Raw genomic sequence first — 19237 nt, 5'->3', positions numbered from 1 at the left:
TTTTAATTTTTTTAATTTTTTTAATTTTTTTAATTTTTTTAATTTTTTTAATTTTTTAATTTTTTTAATTTTTTTTTAAATAAATAATATTTATAAGTAATTTAATAATTTTATTATAATTTTTAATAAAATTTTAATAGTAATTTATTAATTTTAAAAAGTTTTATATTTTTTTATTTAATTTTAAAAAATTATTAATTTAAATTATTTTTAATTTATTAAAATTTATATAAACTTATTTTAATAATATTAAATATTTTAAAATTTTAATTTTTTATATATAAAAATTATATTTATTTAATTTTATTAAAAAAATAATATTTTAAAATATTTATAATATTTAATAAATATATTTTTTATATTTTTTAAAAATTTTAAAAAAAATAAAACTATTATTAAAATATATAATTATAAAATAATTAATATATATTTTAAAAATATAATTAATTATTTATTATAATATTATAAGTATATTAATTAAGTTAAATAATATTATTAAATATTTAAATAATTTATAATACATTTTAAATATTATTATTTTTTTTAAATGTAAATTAAATAATATATTTTTTTAAAATTTAAAATAATAAATTAATTTATATTAATTAAATTATTTTATATTTTTATAATAAGTAATAATAAAATATAATTTTTAATAATAATTATATAAAATTTTTTATTTTTTTTTAATATAAATATAATAAGGTATTTAATAAATAATATAAATAATTTAATATATATTTATTTTTTAAATATTTTAAATTTTATTTTATTAAACTTATAAATTAAATAAAATTTAATATATTTTTTATTTATTAAATTAATATAATAATTTTATTATAAATAAAATAATTATATTATTTTTAATATTAAATTAAATAATTTTTAATATTTTTAATATTATTATAAAAATTTTTTAAATATATTATTTAATTTTTTAATTTTAATTTTTTTTATTTTTAATAATATTTTATTTAAAACTTATAATTTATTTTTAACCTATAAAATTATTTAATTAATATATTTTTTTTTTTAATTTTATTTACTTATAATTATATTAAAATAATACTAGTAATTTTTTTAAATTAAATTTAATTTTTTTTTAAATTTAATTTTTTTTATATTATTTTTTTTATTTTTTATTTATTTTATAATTATTTATATTAAATATTTTAAACTTATAAATATATTTTTATTTTTCTTATTTTTTTTTTAAAAAAATAATTATAATTTAAATAAAATAAAAAAATTTTTTTTTTTTTTTTTTTTTTTTAATTAATTAATAAGTTATATTAAATAAGTTATAAATATTTAAATAAAATATTATAATTTTTAAATTATATAATATTAAATTAAATAGTTTTTATTTATTTTATAATAAATATTAAAAAATAACTAATTTTTTTATTAATTTTAAATTTAATATTTATATTAATAATATTAAATATAAATAATAATTTAATTTTAATTTTATATAATAATTAAAGTTTAATTATTAGTTAATTTATAATAAAATTATAATTTAAATTATTATTTATATAAATTTTAATTAATTAATTATTTAATTTTCTTATTATTATAAATTCTTTTTTTTAAAATTTTTTAATTAAATTAATAATAATTTAATTTAAATAATTTTTTTATTATATATATATTTTATATTTAAAATTTTTAAAATTCTTTTTATATTATTTAATAATATTTTTTAATTATAATTTTAAAGCTTAATATTTTAATTTAATATTTTAAAATTATAAATATTTTTTTATAACTTATTATTTATTTTTTAAAATTTATATATATTTTTTTATATATATTATAATATAATATTTAATAATTTAAAAATATATTTTTATATTTTTTTCCTTTTTATTTTTATTATTTTTAAAATATTTTTATTTATATTAATTTTTAAATTTATTATATATATATATTTTATAATATATATTATTATATAATTTTTATTTATTTTATAAGTAATTATTATTAAATTTATATTATTATAATATAATATTTTTTAAATAATTAAATTATAATTAATTTATAAATATATAAGTTTTTAAAAAATTAATATTTTTAATTTTTAAAAATATTATTTATATTAAAAATTAAAAGTATTATTTATATTAAAACAAAATTAATTTTTATATTTTTTTTTATTTTATTTTTTAATTTTTTTATATATATATTTTTTTTATATAATTATATTTTTAATTTATAAAACTATAATTTATATATTTTTTATAATTATTATTTAAGTTTTTTAACTTATAAATAAGATATTAATATTATTTATATTTAAAATATATATTAATAAATAAGCTAGGGAATTTATAAGTAATAGTAATATTTTATAATAATATTACTAGTAAATAAAACTTAGTAAATAATATTTTAATTTTAATTTTATATTAATAACTAGTTATTTAAATTATTTTAATAAATATAAAATATTTAAATTTATATATTTAATTAATTAAACTGGATTATTTATAATTTTAATAATTTTTTTTATAAATTATCTTATAAGACTAATAATCCGGGGTTTAAATTATTTGGATTATTAATAATTTAAATAATTTAATACTAATCAATTAACTAGTTTTATATTAATCCGGCTCTGCCTACCCTGTAGGCCTATTATTAAAATTATAAGAGTCGGGTTATAATATCTAATATAATAATCCTTTATATACTATTTTATAAGGTAAAAATTCTGGGTTTATATAATAGAACCAGTTATTATTAAAAATTACTTGTAAATAATACAATTTTCTTTACGCGACATGCCTCTATAATACATGATCTAAAGCAATATGCATACAGATCCAGTCTAGTCTGTTAAAATAGCTGGCTTTGACGTAATTGTAGCTGAGGGCGGAGGGAGCACCGGAACAGTTGTGGTGTACAACCCTCGTTGCTCGCAGTCGCAGACTATATAAAGCATAATATTAGCAAGAGCAGCCCAGGGGAAGATAGGAGCCTTTCGCAGTAGAACAACAGTAGCGCAGCGGACCAGCTTGGGATCAGAAAGCGAAAGGGAAAATGAAACGTACGGGCAGAGATGGAATTCAATACATCAATGGCACCCCCGAACCCACATGCGCCTATTATGCAGTTTTCTCCTGCATCCTGAATAACATTTTGGTTTTGACATTGACAGATAATATTATTTGCTCCACACCTAGCTTGAGTGACGGCGGCCGAGCTAAGACAAGAGCTTGCACATGAAGAAATTGCGCTTCGGCTGGCGTCGCAGGATGCTGGCCAGGTGGTAATAGTTGTGTAAGAGAGAGAAGTCGTCGTGATCATAGGAGGGATAGCTATGGAACTGAGAATAGAGGAGGTCGGTGTGGGACTTAGGGAAGTAGGGCTGGAGTCGGGCCTGCTCCCGAGCACAGTGGTTTCTGAGGTACTATTGATCATGGTGTGTTAGCAAATTCCAGATAAATGCAGCCTATCGCACGCTCCAGTGCGGCGGCATAGCCAAGATCCAGGATGTCTTTGAACCTATACACACATTGTAACAATAACTGTCGTCGTCAATCTAGGTTGGCCGGTCTGGTCAATAAAGCATCGTCATCTGAATCCGACGAGATTGAGCTCACAGTTCTGTTCTCCAATGAGTCTGCGACGTCTTTGTAACAGCCAGGGCAGTGACTGTGGAAGTAAAGGTCGAAAAAGTCGCAAGATAGCTTCCCGAAAAGCACGAGCATCCATGAGATGCGGACGATGGCTGCGGATTCAGCGCTCGAATGCAGTTCGGCGCCGGGCAGGCTTTCCTTCTCTTCATCTTCGCTGGGGGCGAGGAGGTCAGCATCTCGGCCGCTGTCGGACTCGGAGTGACCGTTAGCCGGACAACAGATGTATTAGTCACCGTTTTTATATCCGTGGTCACGTCCGTGGCAGTGGCGAAGCTTCGCTGCATTGTTAACTTCGAACAGCGTGTGGTAAGACATTATTGGGGCCAGCGAGCGTACGAAGTGGGTGTGACTGTAACAGTCACAGTCGGCAGAGAGATCAATACGTTCACCGAAGAACTGCAGAAAGGAATTGCGATACTAGGGCTGGCGATGAGGCACCGAAGAAGATTGTCGTGGGGACAGGCGTCTCGGGCCCCAATATCCTCGCCCAGTTGCATTCCAGGCGCAGCCGAGACAGCTGCAGTGCCTAACGCTAGGAGGGAGATATACTGGTGCTTCATGGTAGTTTACTGTGCAAGTCAAATCCCAGTTTGGCTACTCGATCGATAAATTTTGTCCGGAAGGAAGACGACAACATGAAAGCCGAAGTGGCAACGTCTCTCTCTTTAAACAAACCGCTGCAAATCCTCCGGCCCTTGTAAGATATTGAAGCTATGCATCGAACCCTGTTTGGATTATCCACCAGACTTTCTGGGGCTACCCACCAAATACTTTTGCAGCTGCTAGCATTTGGATGATCGGGGATTTCAGAAAATTTCCAAGCGCGATATTCAGGAGGTATTGCATCGGGATTGGTCTAACTTGTAGAATTAGGCACCTGGTAAATTACTCCTGTATAGAAAAGCTAAGTCGATACCCCTAAAGCTGTTGTGCTCGACACCTCAATTCACGACGTGTTTGTTCATCGTACAATGAAGGTCCACATAATTTCAGCTGGCTCCGTGCAACTGCACTATTGGTTTGGCAACTCCGCCGTTCCAGGGGTAGAGCACTGGCGCTAGTGTGGATCTGTACCTTGGCAGCCCGCTTTAAGCAATATCGAATCTTGTTCAGCTGATGCCCAGGCTCAGGGCCAACGGACTCGGGACTGGCCGCCGTGGCGAAAACACCGTAGAGTAATTATTGGCATATTCATTACAACGCCTATTCCACTACCAATAGCGGATCTATTCCCTGGGAGAGAATTTTTTTGGTGATGAAAAGACTGGGAAAAGGGCCGTTAGCACTTAGCCAGGGTCGGAACAATTGAAAACAAGCGCAACTGGATTACGATAGTACCCCGATATTGGCAAAGAGGTAAAACTCAAATATAATTTTATATATAGTTAGCACATACAACAGGTATTATTTAACCGAAGCTGTAAGTGCAACTACGACAATCTGCCCAGCATGATCGAGTGATTACAAAGTCAATAATTTTCTTGATACTACCTACATGTACCTAGGCATGTTTAATAAACCCTGTCTCCGATGTTGTTATAATTTCTTATACATCAATAGATTTATACTTCGGTATTCACCCGCTTTCTTATATTATTTTCAGCCAGCAAGTTGCTTTGCTTTGCTTCAGTTGAGGTCTCATATTTGTTCCAATTCCACATAGGAACCTTCTTATCATACATTTCATCGATTTCGGCATAAGTCCGGCCTTTGGTCTCAGGCATAAGCAGATAACTCCAGACAATCACACAGGCCATACAGCCAGCAAAGACAAGATAGGTCTTGGCGCCAAGGTTGGCTGCATCGGCTGATGTAAGCTGAGGCACGGCGAAAGTCGTGATGACAGCTGTGGTCTGACAACATGCTACGGTATAAGCCATGGTGTGAGACCGCAGCTTCGGCGTTGAGATCTCAGGCGGGAGTAGCACTGAGACAGAGAGGAAAGATAATGCCCAGACAAAGTTGAAGATGAATCCTAACGCGGCAATTGTCAATAGGGCGTTCCTGTTGTCGGGGAAGAAAGCTAGTGCTCCAGCCACCACGTCGATGCAGAAGAGAAACATCATCCCCCATAATGCTGTCGGGCGGCGCCCGTAAAGATCGAGAACCATGGGCGCAACGATAGCTCCGGCCAGATTACAGAGGGAAGCTATAATCGTAAGAACAAATGCATTACCAACGCCCAACTGGCTGAGAAAGACGGTGGTATACGTGGTCGACAGGATTACGCCTGAAACCTGATTAAGCGAATAGAACGATCCAGCGGTAATGGTCCTCTTAAAGTTTTCCCGATTGAAAAGGTCCCAGAAGTGCACGTTCGATGTCAGCTCGCGTTCATTTTCCTCACAGAGAACGATAATGCGGAACTCATCCTCCAACTGGAAGTCAGAAAAGCCGCGCAGACGTCGTAGATTCTTTTTAGCCTCCTCCATACGACCCTTGGAAACGAGCCACTGGGGACTCTCAGGAATGCCAAGAGTCAAGACGAACAGCAATGCAGGAAGGCCAGCTTCGATACACAAGGGAATTTGATAAGCCTTCGGTCCATCGATGGCGTGGGTGGCGTTTGAGACAATAGTAGCGATGACACCAGAAAAGATATTGAGGATGTTGTAAATCTGCACGCTCCGGCCTCTCATTGATGCAGGCACAACTTCGCAAAGATATAGTGGTGCGATAGTGTGCGCAATTCCAATGACAAAGGCACTACAGAAACGGCCAATGACGAAGGCGGCCAAGTTTGGCGCAAAGACTTGCAAGAAGGCTCCCAACAGTGAGAATACGTAGGATCCAATCAGTGTCCACTTTCGGCCAAAACGATTGGTCAGGGGCGTCGTGGCTAGGCCGCCAATGACTGATCCAACCAGAGGGACAGAGAAAACTAGATCCTGATTGCGTGCTGTCAGGGAAACGTCTTCGTTCTCAAGACTGGTATAGCCTTGAAGTAACCTCACCTAGGGTACTGGTCAGCAGCAAAACAACGACTTGCAACTCCGAGTTCCATGGACTTACAAAGGCTGGTGTTGCGGCAACAGGTGAGATAACTCTATCATCGTAGCCGAACAAGAAGGATGAAGCACCAAAAGCGAGACATGAGAAGACTAGCATCAAGTTGATCGCTCCCTCGTCTGGTCGTATGCCGGGAGCCGATCCTTCGGTGGCTGGTATTTCCTCAACGTTACACACCTCAAGCTTGGGCTCGGCTGTCGCCTCGTTGTTCTCGTTGGTAGCCATTGTGTTTACTGCCTGGAAACAAAGCTTGATGGTTTCCGGCCACAAAGAAGAATTTGCTAGCTATTAGCAAAAAAAAAAAAAAAAAAATGAATTGAACGCTTTTGGATCTGGGTAGGTAAATCCAAAGGGACGATTGGAGTTTGTAATGAGCATCTAGACGAGCTGTATAGATTCCCTACTGGTATATTTATATCTGGGCATCCCATCTAGCCTCCGGACTGCACACCTCGGATTAATATTAGGAAGTCGCGATTGGGACCTGTGACCCCAGAGTGCTGGAATTTTCTCTGGGGTACAGATGGCGGAGACGCGGGGAGCCAGGAACAAAATCCTGGTTGGTTGACCAGTTTCGCCGAAAATTCGCCGCAGTGGAGTATCCTGCCTCTATGAATTAGTTTCACCGAAACTCAAAAAGCTTTGGAAGTAAACGAAGCTCAATTGGTACTGTACCATTCATGAAGAGGCTTTTCAAGAGACCGGGGAAAATTGAAATTTCTCAGAGTACGTAATGTGTATTCTAATCAAGTGACAGTTTTCCGGCAGACGCTCCATGGATACCACGTACTTGGTTCGGTGAGTCACTAGCATGTAGTACATGCCTGCGCCACATAAATCTTCTGGAACAAATATCCGAATTCATTTGCATTTCGTTTGTATACACGATGTTGTGAACCCATCGGCGCTTGATGTGATCAATAGCATGTGATGTTATTAACTCCACCAGAGTGTTGCATACTTAACTTTTTATTCCTTGGTGCCCCAAGAAAGATATCCATGACGAATATTCCCACCTTATGGACCTGTTAGGGCAGAAAGCTATAAAGGCTCTTCGGAAACTAGTGGAGAACACCAGTCCCTACAGCGCCACACCCCCCAAGTCATGGATTGACAACCCCAGATCTTCCCTTGTTCTATTGAGACGCAGCGAACACTAAATCTAAACTCGTGGTTCCTACTGTTTCATTGATTAGATGTGGGTATATGTAAATAGCTTACTTAATAGACATTAAAATCAAACTACAAAACAATATAAAACAAACTATTAACTCTGCTGCCCCATACTATTACCTTTCGCCGAAAATTGTCCGCTCTAGTAGAGGATGCAAGGGCTCCTATGAGTAAAGAGGGAGAAGCAGCACAAGGGAGCAGTTTATTCGGGTCGCCGTTAGAATCCCGACTCTTGTTCTTCTCTTACTTTCTTATGGATTGACTGTGCAGTTATGACTTTGCTATAACTCGATCTGTTTGGCATTACCTCTTTCTACTCACGTCCGTCTGTGATACTCATAACTCAACAAGACGTCGAATACTACGATATCTTATTAAAGGTTCACGGAAGTTTCTTTGTCACAAAATGTCTCTTCTGGTAGCCACTATACGCACTGCGCCAGCGCTAGGTCCCAATCCCAAGAGGCACGCTTGTCTCTCAGACTCCTTTCCGCACTCTGACATACAGAGCATCGGACCTACCGCAGATCAGCAAAATTTTGATAGATGGAGACCAAAATATCACTTGATGCCTCCCCGTTATTGGGTCAATGATCCGTGTGGTCCAGCATACAGTCCGTCGAGACGATGTTATCAGATGTCTTTTCAATGGAATCCATTTGGATGTGAATGGGGAAATATGTCCTGGGGACATGCAACATCCCAAGATCAGGTACATTGGGTCGTTTCTCGTGAGCCTTCGATGCAGCCTTCCGAAATTGAAGATCCTTGTGGTGTATTCACAGGTTGTACTTGGCCAACCAATCCCAGCGGTCAAGACGATGGCACCATAACAACCTTCTATACTTCCGCCCAACATTCGCCAATACATTGGACATTGCCTTACAAAAAAGGCAGCGAGCTTATCCGCATGGCAACGTCTACGGACAATGGTCGAATTTGGAAACGTCACCCATCTTCTATTGTTCCAGGACCTCCGAAAGGGCTGGACGTGATAGGGTGGCGAGATCCTTTTATCGGAACATGGGACTCTATTGATCGATGCCTCAATCGTGATAGCGGAGAGTACTTGTATGGCGTTATTGCGGGTGGAATCCGTCATCAGTCACCCACAGTCTTTCTATATTCTATCGATGCAAGAGATCTTACTCAATGGACCTTTATTTGCACGCTATTCACTCCTGGGCAGAATTTCAAACCGTCAAAGAGATTGTCAGACTTTGGCACCAATTTTGAAGTAACCAATTTCATGACACTTCGAGACAAAGATAATGCTTCTTACGATATTCTATTGATGAGCATAGAGGGAGCACATGAAATGGAGACACCTTCATTTCTGGACACCAGAGGCCAAGACAACAACAACACTAACAAAGCGCAAAGATCAAATAAAATACAGAACTGGCTTTGTGGTCAGCCAAAAATAACAGTCCCAAGGCCCACAGATAAGCCCGAGAGTCAAGCACTGAGATTCGAGTTTCGATTTGGTGGTCGCCTTGACTACGGACTGTACTATGCTGCAAATTCGTTCCACGACATAATAACAAATAGCCGAATAGTCCATGGCTGGATTCTTGAAGAAGATTTACCTCCTCATTTAGCAAAAAAACAAGGGTGGAGTGGTATGTTATCATTATCTCGTATCCTCAAGATGAGACAAATCAAGAACGTGGTAGCTGCCAGCCGTTCGGATTTGAGGTCTCTGGACTGGCTTCATTGCACTCCTAATCTTGATGGTTCGTATAATGTTACCACGCTCACTTCTTCTCCTGACCCCCGCTTGTCTGTATTACGTCAGAAAGAGTCGGGTCTCTCTTCTGCACCCACAGCCAATGGTTGCAACTACTCAGATGCTCAGAATACACCTGGATTCCTAGTTCTCAAATCACGCCATTTCGAGGCAGAAATCTCCTTGTCGGTTCCACCAAACTCGGAGCAAATTGGCCTCATATTGTATCACTCTGCTGGTAAGATTCCTGGGGAAATGCAAGCTATTGCCGTAGTAGCTAACTGTCTGTAATTAGATCGTGTAAGCAACACAGTCATCTTTTTTCAGCCTAATGAGGAATATCTAGTGGTGGAGCGACATGGCGTGTACCTGGGTCACAATGAAACAAGTGGTATAAATGACAGTCCTGAATTTGCACCACACACCCTTTTCACCACACGAGACCCCGTTACCGGCAAAGAAGACCAAGAGACGTTAGATATTCGCATTTTCTTCGACGTTAGCGTACTGGAGATTTTTGTCAACGAGCGTGTTGCTATAACAACTCGTATCTATCCTGAGAGTGGCCAGTGTTACGGCTTGCAGCCATTCGTGAAGAACTATGAAGGTTCATTGAGAGGAAATGAGGCAATAGTATCGCGCTGCGTAGGGTGGGAGCTGAAATCATCAATATTTTATGAGGCATAGAATCAGGTTAGCTATTTTGGAGACCAACGTGGCACAACAAATATGTTTTAGCAATATATTGATTACCACTCGTTTCAGAGTATTCCATTAAAGATCCTAGAAATGATTCGACAGCCCGAGGTATTGATAGAACAACAACAACAATAGACTTAACAATAATCGTATTATAAACCACGTAACTCCGCCGTGAGACCCAGATAGGCCCAATATGGTGATGATTTCGCTTCTTTCCCACTCACAGCCCGTTTAAAAGTATACTTTAGTGGCTTCAAGTATATAAGTGGTCATATATGACCTGCTCAGCACCCTTCTAAATTTGGCGTGTCGAATCCAAGAGAGTGAAGATGAGCCACGTACTTCCCCAGATAAGGGTGGTTTCCGCCTCGAAGAATGCTAAACATCTTGAAGTATCTACGGATAAGGTTATGATGTGATGTTTCTATACCTTGCTCGTTCTGATGTTGGGGGATAGAGGTTGTGTTCGGTGGAAGTCGTTCGATTGGTAAGGCTGGATTACTAAGAACTCTGATAGCTGTCACTGAAATATCGTAGAGCTTCTCAATCTGATACAACTCGTCAGCAAAGGATATAATGTGTGAAGAAACCCAAATATAATTCCTCACCAATCCTACGCCGTGAGCTTCCATGAAACTTAAGGGCAGCTTCTGACAGAGAGCCAATGTCGATTCCGCTAAGCGGATAGCATAGTCAAACTGTAGCTCGGGGTGCGGTGATTGTGATTTTAGCAGGCTGTGTCCCATGCAAAGATACCAGAGCCGGTTCTGGAGCCATTTTTGCGTTACAAGTATATCAGCATGCTGAGTAACAATAGTCTGGCCGTCAAGCTCATCCCCAGCCGTATCGTCTAGTAGTTGGTCATCCAGGACAAGACGGTCATAGTGACTATATAGATGTCGGTCTTGGACGCGCTTGAGCTTCTCATACACTAGCAAAACCGTCTTTTCATTAGATTTAGAGCAACCTCCTTGAGTGGCCGCACACGTAGCATTCCAGCAATCAATAAACTCATCTTGGATAGCGCTAAAAAGCTGCATGAGCACCGATAGTCCCATCAATGCGGCTGCGTCTTTCTCATTAAACACAATCATTCCCGAAAGAAGGCCATGTGAAGAGCCACTCAAGAGATCATCTGAGATAGATGGTACTGAGTGACGCATTTGTTTCAAGGTGATAGGATGACGTCTTTGAATTGAATATGCCCTGTAAAGTTATATATCAGTCTGCGAAGACAAGGCATATTAACAAGCGTGCTGACCTCTCTGTAATAAATAAGACCATGTATGCGCGTAGATTCTGACCCGTCTCTTCACCAAGTGATCCCCGGTACGCATTCGAGTCGTCTAATCCCATTGTTTGAGCCAAGTCGATAGCTTCCCGCAAACGTAGCCAAGCGGCATTATGTTGGTTGGTGCCAAAGAGAGAGCCAAAGAGGAAGAAGCTTGTCATGACCGCTTCCAATGTTGGGCTTTCGCCAAAGTCAAAAGAACTACGCATTTTCATAGCTTCGTTCATCAACAGCTTCGCTTGGTGCTCTCGCGAAGAGGAAGTAGGGCGTTCACTGATGAAGATGGGCTGGGTGATCGCGAATGCGCAAAGAGCCAAGATCATGGAGCCGAATAAAGGGTTATGACGATGCTCTTGGAGATAAATCTTGGTGAATAGTGTAGATCGGTTTAAGACTGGCATTGTCGGATGAAGTCTATCGAAATATACATCCATCCAGGGAATCAAGCTGGCCTCGCTGATGTAACCAGGCCAATGAGGGATAGTGTTCCTAAATTGGTCTTGAGGCACTGCCAGATCATACGGACGCGTCCTTGTTGGGTTTGCATTGTTTTCTTGAAAAGCCGTATCAATTACCGGTGGGAGTGCCGCAAAGTCTACGAACGAGCCCCCCCACGGGAAGCCAGAGGGTGGTATTTGAGATGTCGCCCTATCTGGTGGCCAGTACTCTGTATCTTGACTCTGGCTGAAGATGTCGACATCACCCAAACTGGATATTGGTAGGTCATTTGCAAAGATAGGACTCACGATATCAGGCACAGATTGGGATGCGTGATCTGTAGTGGAAAGACCGACATCAAATTCTTGAGATGGCCATTCAGATCCCGGTACCAGCAGAGACTGAGTTGACGCGGTATCGCTGCCGGCCGCCCCAGCTGACTCTGATATGCGGGCTATCACACTCTCAGTGCGTTGCTCCAAGTTTTTCTCGCGACGTAAACGGCCTTGGTCTTGCTGAATTTGCGCAAGGCGCCTGGTGAACATGTCAGAAAACACCAAGGAGTCGGGATTCTAATTTGAGAACCTACTTGCCAGCGGGACCGCGTTTCTTCTGGGGTTTCAAATATGTGCATTCGAACCCACGAGCGAGACACATCTTACATGGCTGCGAGAAGTCGCACTGTGCTTGGAATCAGCCATTGGCTACGAACTGAACAGTTCAACAGCTGCGTCTCTTTGCTAAACTTGCCCTAATTTTGCGAAGCTTGCATTGGTCGCATGATCGCTTTACGATCCCAGTTGTCGACTTTCCAGAGTGATCATCTGTTGGTGGGCTAGAAGCACTCATCCTGGCTAGAAGTACTCATCCTTCGCAATATCAAAACATTAGTCCCAGAGCAAACTTTCCAGCACTGACTCGGCAATATTGTTGCTTGCGCGAGTGGTTGTAGATTTGTCGCCTGACCGCCGGGGGAGATTCTGATGCTCCTACTCAATCTAGCCTCTCTGGGCGATATAGTGGGGACTACCTTGTGTTACCCCATTCGTTCGAAAAACCTTTCCAGTACTTTATTTCCATAACTATCTACTGCAGTAACTTACTATTACTTTTAAATATTTTCATTCATTCATTCATTCATTCATTCATTCATTACTATATTTTTGTTAGTAGGAAGCTTTTTTAATTTACTTTTTAACATATTTAGGCCAATAGTTACTTCTTTCATTGCCTTTCCTTCATTTTTGTTAAACAGTTTCAAGAAGTTTATAGCTAGCCGCCCTTGCACTATTAATATCATTTCATCATTCAATTTTACTCACAACAATCTCCCCAGTTTTTCATCCAGATGAAATTCTCTAAATCTGTGGCTCTTGTCGAGGCGTCATTTACTACTTCATTATTGCTAGCCTATTTCCCTAGTCCCCGTCTTTTTCCAACACGCTTGACACGCTTAGTTTGAAAGTAGTGGAGATAATTCGGGATTCACAAACTAATGAGAAAATTACTTGCACACTAGCTTGAGCTAAAGACCGGGAAAATATTTAAGAGAGTTTTAGCTCCTTGCCTGACTCTGTGCCTCGCATCCTTGTACGGAGTATTTTAAAGGTTGCTTTTTTTAAACTACCTATATAAAAGTGAATCTCTCGAGCAGGATAGAAGATAAATCTTCCAAATGTACCACTCATGGCTTATTTCAATACATTATGATACCCTTATATATATAATAGTTAAATAATATAGGATTATACTAACAATGGAGCCTTGCTTACTTTTGAATAATGTTTCTATATGTAGTTCAAGATATTACTATACAAAGGCTTAGCATAAAACTCTGGAGTGATTTTGCTGAGGCAAACTTTCAGTAGCTAAGGGGACGAACTACCGACCCGCATACACCACATTCACCGACTACCGTGTGCCGGCTGCCGAATATTAGGGCCACTTCGGGGATTGTCATCACCGACCCAGTGACGGCAACAACGGCAATCTCGGCATAGTGATGAAAAACATTGACCACCCCACAGCATTGCCATTATGGGGTACGGGGATTCCCCTGATAGTTGTATCTCCAGACATTATGAAAGTGCCACAGGTAATTCTCAAGATTTGTAGGGTGCGGAGTGATCAAATAACGGCAATCTCGGCACAACAGTGAAGAATTCGGTGACCACTCTACGACATTGCCATCGTGGGGTATGGGGATTCCCCGGATACATTGTCATCACTTCAGACACAATGAAAAAAATTGTAGGTTGCTCGTTAGACATGTGGGATGTAAAATGGTTAAATAAGCCATGAAATAACTGTGTTAAGCGGCTCATATTATTGAACAAGAACAACTTATGAAGCACAATCTCCGCTGTGGCATTAGTATTAGGTATAATTATTGTCAATTGCGCATCGTGGCGACCGCAACAGCATGAACGAGATGTGGATCCATGTACGGAGCACTTATGGAGAAGTTGTATTGGGCAAAGATGGGGCTGTCTGGAAAGAATAAAACCCTGGAGATGTCCACACTCTTCTCAGTGCTTATTCTATTTTTCAATCCTTTTTTTTTTTTTTTTTTTTTTTTGTATTTGTAAGATAGCTAAGCACTGCATTAGCTGTATTATTTTCCCACTATGGATCGCTTTCTTGGTCTTAGAGGCTCGAAGCTGAGCATGGCCACCATCATATTGATTGTTGGGCCGGCATATTTTACTTTTGGGTATAATTTGGCCGTTGCTGGTGGCCTTCTCACCTTGGAGTCATTTGTCAAGCAATTCCCTCAAATGGACACCATCAATACTACCGGAGCTCAGAATAAGCTGAATTCAAATATTCAAGGTGCGTCGAATAATTCTATTCCACTCTTCTATCTCAATATCTGACATCGTGTGGTTAGGTGCTGTATCTGCTCTATTCACTGTTGGTGGTTTCTTGGGCGCCCTATCCACCATTCCTCTAGGGGATTTACTCGGTCGCCGCCGCATCATCTTTTTTGGATCGATATTAGTTGTCATCGGTGCTGTTTTGATGTCATCATCCTATTCACTAGGACAATTAATTGTGGCGAGATTGGTACAAGGATGCGGCACTGGTGCTATCACTGCTACTGTTCCTGTATGGCAATCTGAGCTTTCAGGGTCAGCCCACAGAGGTTCTCATGTCGTTACAGAGGGACTTTTCATTGCAGCGGGTATCGCCGCCTCCCAGTGGATTGATCTTGGCTTCTTTTTCATTGGATCATCTTCTGTATCATGGAGAGTACCTCTTATCATCCAAGTCCCCTTGCCCATTTTGGTCATGATTTTCGTCTTCTTTATGCCAGAGTCCCCCCGATGGCTTTTGATGAAGAACCATGTTAAGGAGGCACGTGAGATTCTGAGCATCCTTAGAGACGAAGATGAAAATTCAACAGCAATTCAAAGGGAAATTGCAGAGGTTGAAACATCACTTGAAATGATCGGAAGCGTCTCGCGATGGGACGTGTTTAAGATGGGTGAAAAGAGGAACTTCCATCGTCTCATGCTCGGAATTGGAGGCCAATCGTTCTCGCAACTTTGTGGTGTCAACTCGATTACCTTTTATGCTACGATTATCTTCCAGCAGCGCCTGAAGCTGGATGCTATTAAAGCAAGATTACTTGGCGGTGGTATGACGACCATTCAAATTGTTGGAGCCCTTGCGGCCGTCCTGACCATTGACCGCCTTGGTCGTCGGCCCCTGATGCTCATAAGTTCTGCCGGCATGTGTATAGCAATGGTCATCATCACAGGAACTACTTCAACCACAAACAACCAAGCGGCCCTGATCGTAGCTGTTGTCTGCTTTTTTATCTATAATATGTCCTACACGTTCGGATTCCTGGGTTTGACTTTTCTTTACTCAACTGAGGTTGCTCCTCCTCATTTACGAGCCAAGATTAGCGGATTCTCTAACTGTATGACTTGGTTGATGAACTTTGTTGTTGTTGAAGTTACACCTACTGGTTTCGACAATATTCAGTATCGCTACTATATAATATGGGCAGTGATCAACTTCTTCATATTCGCGACTGTATTTTTCTTGTATCCGGAAACAAATGGCCGAACTCTGGAAGAGATGGATGAGATTTTCATGCTGTCAAAAAACATTTTTGATAGCCGCAAACTTGCTGCCAGTCTTTCAAAGAGAGAGCCTCTTGACCATGAGGTAATAACAGAAAAGGCTATGGCTCAGCAAGTTGATAAAGTATTAGAGTAAAGTAACGGAAAAGATGTGACGAATTTAATAAGTTAGATACAATTATTACAACTTAATAATTTATATTTATATAGTAGCTAAGCCATATATATAAACTATACTAATCGTTATATACTAGTTTTATTTTCCAGTAATTAAAACATCAAGTACTCAATACAAGCTTCTATCGAAGTACCAGTATACATTTACAGGTCTTGTCTATGTGTACGTCACAGGGCGCCATTTCTAGTGCCAGCCGGGGAAAACTCTTCCAAAAGCTTCTAGTCTGCTGAAGACCCGATAATGCCTCGGAACTAGGATTATCACATAAATCCATCATCTTTCTTTTTTCATTTCATTAATACGATTAATTTCGTATTTCGTTAACGAAAGATGAAAATAATTAGTTTTCTTTAGCTTATTGAAGAAATAAATTCATTTTCTGCAATTAACTGAAGAAACTAATTTATTTTTATATTCGTTTTCATTCGCTAGCTGAGTAAACTTTTATTTATTTATTAGACTAGACTACATTAGGGAAAAAAAGTGAAACATTCAGCTATAGTAGGTATAGTATTTACCTTATTAGGCATAGTGTATATAAAGCATGAATTTAGTAATGAATTTAGTGCTTGTCTTTCATCAGAAATCTATTTCTGATGAAGAATAAATTTGTATTCTTCAGATTAATGACGAAACTACGAGTAAATTCGTTAATATTCGTAGTTTCGTTTCTTCAGGCAACTGACGATACGAATAATTACTAAATCGCAACCCTGATCGGAGCACTTACTCAATCGGTGGATCCGTCTACGAGTGCCCGACACCAGCTTCTTACTCTCCCTTTTTATGCATGCCTGCTATCAGTCAAACCCACAGTGAAAAAATAGCCGTTGTCAAGAAACTAGCTATTTCATACAACATAGTCTGAATTCTTACGATACTTACAGTGACGTCGTCTGGAACGAACATGAATATAGACAGAATTATCTCAATGTGGTTAATCATGGTATTGGACAGAGTAACTCTTAGAGGGATTTGGTAAATACTTTTATGGTGCTGCTAATTGATACTCCATATCTATACTCGGAAGGTAAGCAATCGAGATCCACAATCAATTTGCCCATTCAATTACTGCATAAGGTCGCAGTCTCTGAAACGGCTGACCCCTGAAAATTCGGTACTTTCCGAATCTATAGGATATAGATACTGCAATTTCTGATTCCTTTGTAATTTATAGTATTATTACTACGTAATATCAACATAAACGATGCTACTCAAGTTGTAGGAGAAGAATGAGCCCCGTGGATCCATAAGCAATACAACAAGAGCAATTATACAAGACGGAGGACGTATCCCTAGTAGGAATATTTCGCATTGAAGGTATTAGATGACTACCTGTCACTAGTATCCGCAGTTCGTGGATCCATACCCTGGGATAGCTTCTCTAGTGCTGAGCAACTGACGCTATTGAGCTTCAAGGACTGAAGGGAAAGGACTGGATAATCAATATTTCTGAGTAGGGAGGAAGAGATACCAGAGTGGCAGATGAAGGTGTATAAAAAGCGTGCTTTTCCCGCTCTGTCAAAGACGATGGCTTAACCTACTCTCCCTTCATCACGAAAACCTAGTTACGAAACTAAAATATGAAGCTCATCACTGCCATTTCTCTACTACTCGCGGCTGTCAATACCACTCCGGTTGCCCTGGCCGAGGGTGATTTAGAATCGTTGGCAAAACGGGACACGGAAATTGTCTATCTCTCCAATTGCCTGAGAATAGTTTCTTCGGGAAGCCCCACAGCCTCGTCGGAGATCATTGTAAGATCAAAATCCCTCCATTCGCCCACCATTTGTTGCTGATAAGTATAAAGTACTACCCTGCGAGTACGCAATCAAATGGACAGGTGCCACCCAATGAAGGCCTGTGCACAGTATCTGCTAGCTCCTATGCAACTTGGGAAGGCCAAAGTCAGGCATGCAAATTTTCTACAGGTGTCACTTTTACCTCACACATAGAGGCTGGTTCCCATAGCTTTTCCAATTATTCGGGGTGGGTATTCTTTTCGTGTTCTCATTGTTTGTAGACTAACCGAAGAACGCCTAGAACGGGAAACAACGGCAAGAACTGGAATTGCTACCGAGACAATGGGCGGGGGCTATTCACTACCTCCGGTCCTGAATGGTCCCGTACCTGTTCTTCGGTGTATTATTGCCTCCCAGCCTAAAGCTCTAAAACAATTCTGAATTTGTCACCATGTCGGATGGAAGCCTACGATCAACGGGCGGTCTGGAAGGGCTATTGACTAATAGTACGATATATATATTACAGTCTTTACCCTAGATAGTTAATATATCAGACCTCAATTCTGTCCATTTTCAGCTTTTATGCTCTACCCATTTACATATAATGGTGCACCTTGATTTCCGAACCTGCTGTCAGCATAACACGAAGCGCCCCATGTGGGCTTTCGGTGGATTACAATAGGCTGACCTGGCGGAAACAGGTCGATATCATGGCTGTGCGGCAATCACAGGCTATTGCGGAGGTGGCCACATCTTCCTAAGCGTAGGAGTGTAAGATGACACAAGCACTCTTTTCTAAGGCAAAGAGGTCAAGTATTTTGTCTTTTAGTGCTTGGACTGTTGTTAATGTCCCTCTGAAACTTGCCACTGCAAGCAAGGAAAAAGAGAAAAATTCTATCAGCATGACGATTTTCTTGGCTCAAATTCCAGCTGATTCTACCCGACACGCAAATGAATATGCTCGTATTCAAGTACCCCATACTGCACGGTCTATTTGCCTTACCAATCAGACACTGCTCGTAATTAACAGTAAAGCTCCTCTATGAGCCTAGAATAAAGAAGCGCAATGCTAATGTATGGGGCATTCCGGCATGAATTAGCAACGTGTCATTTACGAATTTTCTTACCTTGACTAATGTGGAAGGTCAAGAGAAGGGAATACGTGTGGTGGAGAATATAATGCTGAAGATAAATATAAGTATCATCGTAACCTTAAAGACTATATCGTTTGCTATTA

The 19237-nt window shown here is 38.7% G+C and overlaps 5 protein-coding genes across 5 annotated transcripts; 2 read left to right on the top strand and 3 right to left on the bottom strand.

The window, feature by feature from the left end:
- Positions 1-2744: 2744 nt before the first annotated feature.
- On the bottom strand, positions 2745-3743 carry GGI43DRAFT_416670 (uncharacterized protein). The gene is made up of 3 exons (XM_083207330.1): positions 3521-3743; positions 3057-3415; positions 2745-2934 (listed from the first exon to the last, which is right to left on the bottom strand). The coding sequence occupies exons 2-3, from the start codon at positions 3310-3312 to the stop codon at positions 2834-2836; spliced, it is 357 nt and encodes a 118-aa protein (XP_083056280.1). The 5' UTR covers positions 3313-3415; positions 3521-3743; the 3' UTR covers positions 2745-2833.
- Positions 3744-5206: 1463 nt separating this feature from the next.
- On the bottom strand, positions 5207-6878 carry GGI43DRAFT_388010 (general substrate transporter; the record flags this gene model as incomplete). The annotated part of the gene is made up of 2 exons (XM_083204002.1): positions 5207-6598; positions 6657-6878. The coding sequence occupies 2 exons, from the start codon at positions 6876-6878 to the stop codon at positions 5207-5209; spliced, it is 1614 nt and encodes a 537-aa protein (XP_083056279.1).
- Positions 6879-7974: 1096 nt separating this feature from the next.
- GGI43DRAFT_416662 (glycosyl hydrolase) lies at positions 7975-10276 on the top strand. The gene is made up of 2 exons (XM_083207329.1): positions 7975-9793; positions 9851-10276. The coding sequence occupies exons 1-2, from the start codon at positions 8233-8235 to the stop codon at positions 10240-10242; spliced, it is 1953 nt and encodes a 650-aa protein (XP_083056278.1). The 5' UTR covers positions 7975-8232; the 3' UTR covers positions 10243-10276.
- GGI43DRAFT_416659 (fungal specific transcription factor domain-containing protein) lies at positions 10277-12939 on the bottom strand. The gene is made up of 3 exons (XM_083207328.1): positions 12576-12939; positions 11519-12520; positions 10277-11463 (listed from the first exon to the last, which is right to left on the bottom strand). Exons 1-3 carry the CDS (start codon positions 12641-12643, stop codon positions 10542-10544), a joined length of 1992 nt encoding a protein of 663 aa, XP_083056277.1. The 5' UTR covers positions 12644-12939; the 3' UTR covers positions 10277-10541.
- Positions 12940-14613: 1674 nt separating this feature from the next.
- GGI43DRAFT_430927 (sugar porter family MFS transporter) lies at positions 14614-16216 on the top strand (the record flags this gene model as incomplete). The annotated part of the gene is made up of 2 exons (XM_083209350.1): positions 14614-14818; positions 14877-16216. The coding sequence occupies 2 exons, from the start codon at positions 14614-14616 to the stop codon at positions 16214-16216; spliced, it is 1545 nt and encodes a 514-aa protein (XP_083056276.1).
- Between the last annotated feature and the right edge of the window lie 3021 nt (positions 16217-19237).

This window comes from Trichoderma evansii (genome assembly GCF_050947405.1).
Source record: "Trichoderma evansii strain SZMC 28006 chromosome Unknown GGI43scaffold_28, whole genome shotgun sequence".
Classification (NCBI taxonomy): domain Eukaryota; kingdom Fungi; phylum Ascomycota; class Sordariomycetes; order Hypocreales; family Hypocreaceae; genus Trichoderma; species Trichoderma evansii.
Note: the sequence above shows the minus strand (reverse complement) of the source record. Positions and strands in the feature narration are given on the sequence as shown.

What these genes read in the sequence shown, in the direction of transcription:
- GGI43DRAFT_416670 (XM_083207330.1), bottom strand. Translation starts at nt 3,312, where the DNA reads ATGATCACGACGACTTCTCTCTCTTACACAACTATTACCACCTGGCCA. An exon ending in ATTGAATTCCATCTCTGCCC is followed by an intron (nt 2,935 to 3,056) that starts GTACGTTTCATT and finishes TGCTTTATATAG; the next exon opens with TCTGCGACTGCGAGCAACGA.
- GGI43DRAFT_416662 (XM_083207329.1), top strand. Translation starts at nt 8,233, where the DNA reads ATGTCTCTTCTGGTAGCCACTATACGCACTGCGCCAGCGCTAGGTCCC. An exon ending in CATATTGTATCACTCTGCTG is followed by an intron (nt 9,794 to 9,850) that starts GTAAGATTCCTG and finishes GTCTGTAATTAG; the next exon opens with ATCGTGTAAGCAACACAGTC.
- GGI43DRAFT_416659 (XM_083207328.1), bottom strand. Translation starts at nt 12,643, where the DNA reads ATGTGTCTCGCTCGTGGGTTCGAATGCACATATTTGAAACCCCAGAAG. An exon ending in AAACGCGGTCCCGCTGGCAA is followed by an intron (nt 12,521 to 12,575) that starts GTAGGTTCTCAA and finishes CATGTTCACCAG; the next exon opens with GCGCCTTGCGCAAATTCAGC. An exon ending in GTCTTATTTATTACAGAGAG is followed by an intron (nt 11,464 to 11,518) that starts GTCAGCACGCTT and finishes ATAACTTTACAG; the next exon opens with GGCATATTCAATTCAAAGAC.